Here is a 7,449-nt window from a genome sequence, read left to right as displayed (position 1 = left end):
AACCGGTCATGAATCCCCCGCATTCAGGTCAAACTGATTTCTCGCGTGATCGATCATATTACATACGTCATTTTGATCCCGGTCATGAGCTAACGCATGCTGGTCACCAGCTATGATGGTGGTGTTATGAGCTTCATTTGTTAATTCTCGATTAAGGGCCCTGCTCCCGAATATGATCCAATTATTATACATAAATACATTGTTTCGCTGAATGATCCACAAAGGTGAAGGACTCCCGTGTTTTTCCCGCACTGAAGAATATGGCAAGGGAACAAATACAGATGTCAAATCTGGAAGAACAACCAGACCTGCTTAAACCGCATGATCGTGTGGAAAGCAACACGGCTGTTCGTCCGAAGGATTCAGGCATCTCAATATGGAAACTTTTTAAGTATGCCGATTCATTTGATCTGTGGCTAATGGCATTCGGCACTGTAGGAGCCATTACAGATGGAATGACCATGCCTTTGATGCGCCTGCTTGTATTAAGCAATTTGATAGACACAGTAGGAAATTTTGGTTCGGCATCCACAGGAGATTTCCGTCGTATTATCAACACGGTAATAATCATTTCCTTTACAACAAAACTTTGCATAATATTCATATTACATATTGATGAATGTGTCGGTGATGGTTACTTGCGCAGTATACTTTACGTCTGCTCTATATATCAATCGCTGCGTTTTTTGCTGCGTTTCTCGGTGGGTATTACATCTTCCTGTTTCTTTCACACCTTCTATAGTTAAATGGTTTTTGATGATCTTATCTATGACTAATGCTTTTCTTTGCTTTCTTTGATCAGAGGCGTTCTGTTGGGCGAGGACCAGCGAAAGGCAGGCATCTCGGATGCGTATAAATTATTTGAAAGCCGTATTGAGGCAGGGCGAGGGATTCTTCGACACCCAAAGAACTACCACAGCAGAAGTGGTTACCAGTGTTACTAATGATACTCTCGTTATACAGGACGTTTTAGCAGAAAAGGTGTGATCTTATTACTCTATTCTGTCATTTAATTTATCAATGTTCAGACTCTTCATTAAGTTCATCTAATTTATCAACGTTTGGACTCTTTACTAAGTTTTCTAATTTTAATATTGCTAATTCTCTTGGGAGAATGTCCATCCTCAGCTACCCAACTTCGTCATGAATACTTCTTTATTCTTCAGTAGTTATTTTGTGGCATTCTACTTGACATGGAGACTGGCATTAGCGTCATTTCCTTTCGTGATCATGCTGATCATTCCCGGCATAATGTATGGACGGATTCTGGTGGGGACTTCTCGCAAGTTCACCGAAGCATATAATATAGCCGGTAATATTGCAGAGCAAGCTCTTTCATCCATTAGGACAGTCTTTGCCTTCGTTGGAGAGGAGAGGACAATGGCTAAGTTCTCCGATGCGCTCAATGGGACTGTAAAGCTTGGGCTTAAACAAGGTCTTGTCAAAGGCTTGGCAGTAGGAAGCGGAGGAGTGACCTTCGGTATCTGGGCGTTCAACTCTTGGTATGGTAGCAGATTGGTTATGTATCATGGCGCTAGCGGAGGAAGGATTTTCGCGGCTTCAAGTTGCATACTTATGGGTGGCTTGTAAGCGTTCTCGCTCTATTCATCTCTCTTTCTCATGTACTTCTATAATTGATCCTACAACGGGAAATTTACCACATTTTTGAAGTTCAAGCAAAATCTCTGAAAGCACTGTTGCGTTTACAGAGCTCTAGGGACTGCGCTTCCGAATATCAGATACTTTTCAGAAGCACGTGTTGCTTGTAAACGCATCTTTGAGATGGTTGACAGAGAACCGATCATTGATTGGGAAGATGCAAAAGGAGAAATATTGAAAGAGGTCAGCGGTAAAGTTGAATTTAGAAACGTTGAGTTTGCATATCCATCTCGACCAGAATCCAAGATATTTCGCAATTTCTGTCTAACCATTCCCGCAAACAAGACTGTTGCGTTGGTGGGGAGAAGCGGGTCCGGCAAGTCTACGGCTGTGGCGTTGATAGAGAGGTTCTACGATCCCCTGGCTGGAGAGATTTTGTTGGATGGAGTGAACACTAAAACGCTACAATTGAAATGGTTGCGTTCCCAAATTGGACTAGTAAGTCAAGAACCTGCACTCTTCGCTACATCGATCAAGGAGAACATCTTGTTCGGAAAAGAGGGAGCCAGCATGGATCAGGTTATTGCTGCTGCCAAATCTTCAAACGCTCACGATTTCATTAGTCAACTACCAGATGGTTATGACACACAGGTAATATTTAGGTTTTTACTCTCATTCTTCATTTCTAAAGTGCAGTCAATTTGAGTTTACTTTTTTCATTTGGGCAATACAGGTGGGTGAGCGCGGAGTCCAGATGTCGGGAGGGCAAAAGCAACGTATAGCTATTGCAAGAGTTATGCTCAAGGATCCTCGTCTACTTCTTCTAGACGAGGCCACAAGTGCTCTAGATGCAGAGTCGGAGAGAATCGTTCAGGATGCTCTAGACAAAGCTTCAGTTGGACGCACAACTATTGTAGTAGCTCATTGCCTCTCCACCATCCGCAACGCAGACATGATTGCGGTGGTTCAAAGTGGTCATGTGATCGAGACAGGTATGCATGAAGATCTGATCTGTAAACCCAATGGAGCATACGCTGCTTTGGTGAAACTACAACTTGCTGCGGCAGATAAGCCAGATGAGAGATTCGAAGGCACTACTATGCTAGACCAGTCTTTGGTAACAAGGAGTTCTAGCATATATACTAGATCGAGTTCGAATGCCTCTGTATCGACCCATCGAGAACTGGTACATGAAGAAAAGCTTGCTTCCGCCGCTTCATTCCGTCAACTGTTTCTATTAAATGCCCCAGAATGGAGGCATGCTCTATTGGGTTGTTCAGGAGCCTTAGGTTCCGGAGCAGTTCAACCTGTTTTTCCCTTATTCCTTGGGGCAACTGTATTTGTATTTTTCCTTCAGGACCATGACCAGATCAAATCCAGTATCGAATATTACTCCTTCATGTTTGTGGCTGTGGGAGTAATATCGTTTTCAGCAAACATGTTACAGCATTACAATTTTGCAGCTATGGGGGAATATCTTACTAAAAGGGTTCGAGAGCGGATGCTGTCCAAAATCCTTACATTTGAGATTGGGTGGTTCGATAATGAGGAGAATTCTAGTGGAGCTGTTTGCTCCAGACTAGCAACAGATGTTAATGTGGCAAGTATCTGATCTTAAAGTTTTAATATTTCCAATAAAATTGTGAATTGTATTACAGTATTCTAATGGTTCGAATATGCAATTTGTGATACAGGTGAGATCTCTGGTCAGAGATCGTATATCGTTACTTGTAGAAACTTCGGCAGCTGTTGTAATAGCCTTCTCGATGGCTTTGATAATAGCATGGCGTCTTGCAGTTGTAATAATCGTAGTGCAACCCATTATTGTATTATGTTTCTACACTAAAAGGGTTCTCCTCAAGGCCATGTCTCAAAAGGCTATAAAAGCTCAAGATCAAGGTAGTCAACTCGCAGCAGAGGCTGTGGCTAACCATCGCACTATTAGTGCCTTCTCTTTACAGGAGAAGATCCTCTCTCTCTTCGAAAAGAGTCAAGAAGAACCTCGCAGAGAGATTATCAAACAATCTTTGTTTGCGGGGTTCGCTCTTGGAACATCGCAATGCATCACCCTATCCATTACGGCTTTGAACTTTTGGTATGGAGGACAACTTGTATCAAAAGGACAAATCACATCCAAAGCTTTTTTCCAAATTTTCTTCATTCTGATAACCACAGGAAAAGGTTTAGCAGAAGCAGGAACTATGAGCAGCGACATTGCTAAAGGATCCGATGCAGTCAAATCTGTGTTTGGCATACTGGACAGAGAAAGCCGCATAAACCCAGACGATGAGAGAGGCGAGAAAGCGGATAAGATAGAAGGAAACGTGGACCTGAGAAACGTGGACTTCGCTTATCCATCTCGTCCAGATGTTATGATCTTCAAGAACTTCTGCTTGAGGATAAAAGCAGGCAAAAGCATGGCTCTGGTAGGACAAAGCGGATCCGGAAAATCGACTATCATTGGATTAATTGAAAGGTTTTACGATCCCCTAAAAGGATCGGTGAAAATCGATGGCAGTGACATCAGGAGGTTCAATTTGAAGAGTTTGAGGAATCACATAGCTCTGGTAGGTCAAGAGCCCACGCTGTTTGGAGGAAGCATTCGAGACAACATTCTCTACGGAAAAGAGAATGCAAGCGAGGTGGAGATGATCGAAGCTGCAAAGGCTGCAAATGCTCATGACTTCATCAGGTAATTACTGCAATTTTTTAATTGAAACATAATGTTTATGCAATAATACATATATTCAATCAGCTGTGATTAAGCAGATTGTTTCTGGAATAAATTAGGACGGACTGAATATGGCAGTGATTTAACTTGGATTTGTGTAGCTCTTTGGAGAAGGGATACGAAACAAATTGTGGAGACAGAGGAATGCAATTATCGGGAGGGCAAAAGCAACGCATTGCTATAGCGAGGGCGATCATAAAGAATCCGAGCATATTACTGTTGGACGAGGCCACCAGTGCGTTGGACAGCCAATCGGAGAAGATGGTTCAAGAGGCCCTGGACAGAATAATGGTGGGAAGAACGAGTATTGTGATAGCTCATAGACTGACAACCATTCAAAATGCAGATTCGATTGTTGTGATTGAAGATGGGAAAGTGATTGAGCAGGGAAGTCATTCGTATCTCATGAGCAAAGGAAAAGGCAATCCATATTACTCTCTCGTCAGTATCCAGCTAGGCTACCACTAGATTCTCACCTCCCTCACTCAAAGGGTCAAAAGTATTCTGCCGTGATCCATGTCCTAAATCTTTCTAAATGCCTTCAGCCAAATTTTCATTTCTTCGTTATTTGTCCACGCCCTAAATCATTCAAAATGTCGTCAGCCAAATTTGGAATTTGTAGGGGCCGTTTAACGTTAATGTCATAATTATATGTTGTAACGAATTATAATAAAATCAGTTAGGGCCAAAGAGACTGGGTTGGCTTCTTGAATCTCGACATGACTCGGAATTGCAAGTGAAAACGATGGAATATATTTGCTCAATACTTTCTCTTAATTATACTTTATAACTCCTTAACGTCTTTATCAACTTAGTCATTTTCTTTTTAATGTCCTTGTCAACTTGAATCTATTTCATCAAAATTGGGGTCGTATCCCTTTCGAGGACACCTGATTGCTGTCGTTGGATCATCTTCACTCTTGAGTATGGCCGTCTCCTTTCACTTAAAGCTAAAACATGCTCCATTAATCGTTGAAATCCACGTAGACGATTAACTCATTTAGTATCTGATGTAGTATTTTTATAATACTGTGAAATCGGAGAAAATCAGAGCTCATGCAATGTTTAATTTAGCCAGAACAAAGTGAATTTAAAAAATAAAATAAAAACAGCATATACATGGGCCAGCTAGGTAATTATGCAATGCTGTTGAAAAAAAATGTCTTTGTCGATTCACCTAGAGTAATGGCTGGAGTAAGCTGAGTTACTTAATTTTGATGGCGTAAGCATACGGTTATTTTCAATTTTTTTGATGTATGTATAGGGTTATACATCATATTAGGTTGTAGAATGAGTTTATTAGTTCAATCAAATTATATTTATTTTAATTTGGATCTATCAAAGATCCACAGGGATCAAATCTCTTTTCACTTTAAAAGAGATTTGCATGTCAAAATATTTGATCTCTTGACAGTTGGTAGATCCGGAGTTAAGATGGATCTAGATTGGTTTAATTATCAATTAATTATAATTATTAATTTTATGCTTTTATTTTATTTTATTTATTTTTAATTTAATTTAATTTTTTATTATTATGACCAAGTCAACATGTTAAATAGGACATTACAACATTTTTACTATACTCGGTTGGAGAGTGCCTCTTGGCACAAAGATACGAAAATAAAAGATTTGTCTTAAAGGCTAGCCACACTTGTTGGCTCAAAATGTCAAGAATGAAAAAGTTTAATGTGAGTAATTTGGAAATGACTCATAAATGTAAAGTTGTCAAAGACTTAGAATAAGGAATCAAAGGAATTTTGTTTCCGATTATCAATGAAAAACATCATAAAATATCCTTAATATTTAAAATGATAAGTAAGTCTGCAAAATGTTCAATACTAAAAAGGAAAGACAAGTAGATTTGCAAAATCTACAATACTAAAAAAGAAAAAGTAGGAAAGGTCAGAGGCTCAACAATTTGACACAAAACGTAGTAGTATGAGAGACCTTAAAAACTTGAAAACCATTTTTCACTTGATAATTGAGATAAATTTGAAATTGCAAAGAAGATTAAATTAGAATTTCCCAACTTTTGTTAGATAATTTATTACACAAAAATATATGATGATAACCTGGAATGTACAAACGTATACCATATATATATTTATTTATTTTTGTTGATTATGTATTAAAATATCAAATATTTACATTAGATATGCTAGTTTTACTGTCTTCTATATGTTACTTTAGAAAGAATACCAAAGACAATAAAATATATAGTCAATGGGTAACAAAAATTAACTTCAACTGCATGTCCAAAACTTCAGAAGTCTAAAAGATAGTGCTGCCCACTTGGGGAAACTAATAACAAAAATCAAAATGGGAAACCTTTAGAGACTGAAGAATTCGAGACAACAAGAAAAAGATACTAAACATAAACTCTAAAAAGAACTTATCAATAGCTCAGATGGCCTAGCATGAAGAGCAAGAATTGAAATGATGAAATATAGGGAGCATGAGCATTAGAAGGACAATGAAGTATTGAAGCTGATGGATTGTTCCTGAGCGTAGCATAAGATCTCTGAGCTCATCTAGTTTGTTCATTAGGTTGACCTGGGTTTGTCTCCAATCAACTAGAATCTTCTTTGGCAACAACTTAACATGCCATTGCAAATCTACTTTATGAAGATAGTGATTTTGGTGGCCCCAAGAGTTGCATGTATTTGGAACCCTAAAGGCTATGTCATCCATGACTTCTAAATTTAGAGTTACTAGTGGTTCTTGTCAAACTTCCTCTTCCACCAAATGGATTTCCACATGAATGTAGAGGTGCATGTGCATGGTAGTCCTAAGAGTCCCCTGAATTGCCATGGCCACCATTTCCATATCGACAACAAGCTTGTTGACGAGTCATGGCTACCAAAGGAAAAAAGGCGTGACAAAGACCTCATAGAAATGAGAGGGAAGATTCTAGAGGTCATTGTGAAAGAGAGAGGCCTTTATAACTCCTAGGCAAGATGTATCGATGACAAGATTGGGCTCAAACCTTTTCCATTAGAAAAAGTTGTCAAGAGAGGAGGGAAAGCCAGTGAAGCAGATGGAAGGAAACACACACTAAATAACCAAACAAGACTCGAAGTGCATGGCCATCAAGGCAACAATAAGTGGAGGTGTTGAAG

General features: G+C 39.3%; 1 protein-coding gene across 1 annotated transcript; it reads left to right on the top strand.

Annotated features, from left to right (window-relative positions):
- The first annotated feature begins 260 nt into the window (after positions 1 to 260).
- On the top strand, positions 261 to 4,798 carry LOC149207056 (putative multidrug resistance protein). Its single transcript, XM_089397904.1, has 8 exons — positions 261 to 560; positions 647 to 701; positions 803 to 981; positions 1,129 to 1,586; positions 1,710 to 2,250; positions 2,333 to 3,199; positions 3,294 to 4,291; positions 4,432 to 4,798. The coding sequence occupies exons 1-8, from the start codon at positions 261 to 263 to the stop codon at positions 4,796 to 4,798; spliced, it is 3,765 nt and encodes a 1,254-aa protein (XP_089254030.1).
- The last annotated feature ends 2,651 nt before the right edge of the window (positions 4,799 to 7,449 follow it).

Source organism: Pinus tabuliformis, chromosome 1_2 (assembly GCF_031772625.1).
Source record: "Pinus tabuliformis cultivar Carrire ecotype Pingquan chromosome 1_2, CPIR1, whole genome shotgun sequence".
Taxonomy (NCBI): domain Eukaryota; kingdom Viridiplantae; phylum Streptophyta; class Pinopsida; order Pinales; family Pinaceae; genus Pinus; species Pinus tabuliformis.
This window is presented reverse-complemented; position numbering and strand designations above follow the sequence as displayed.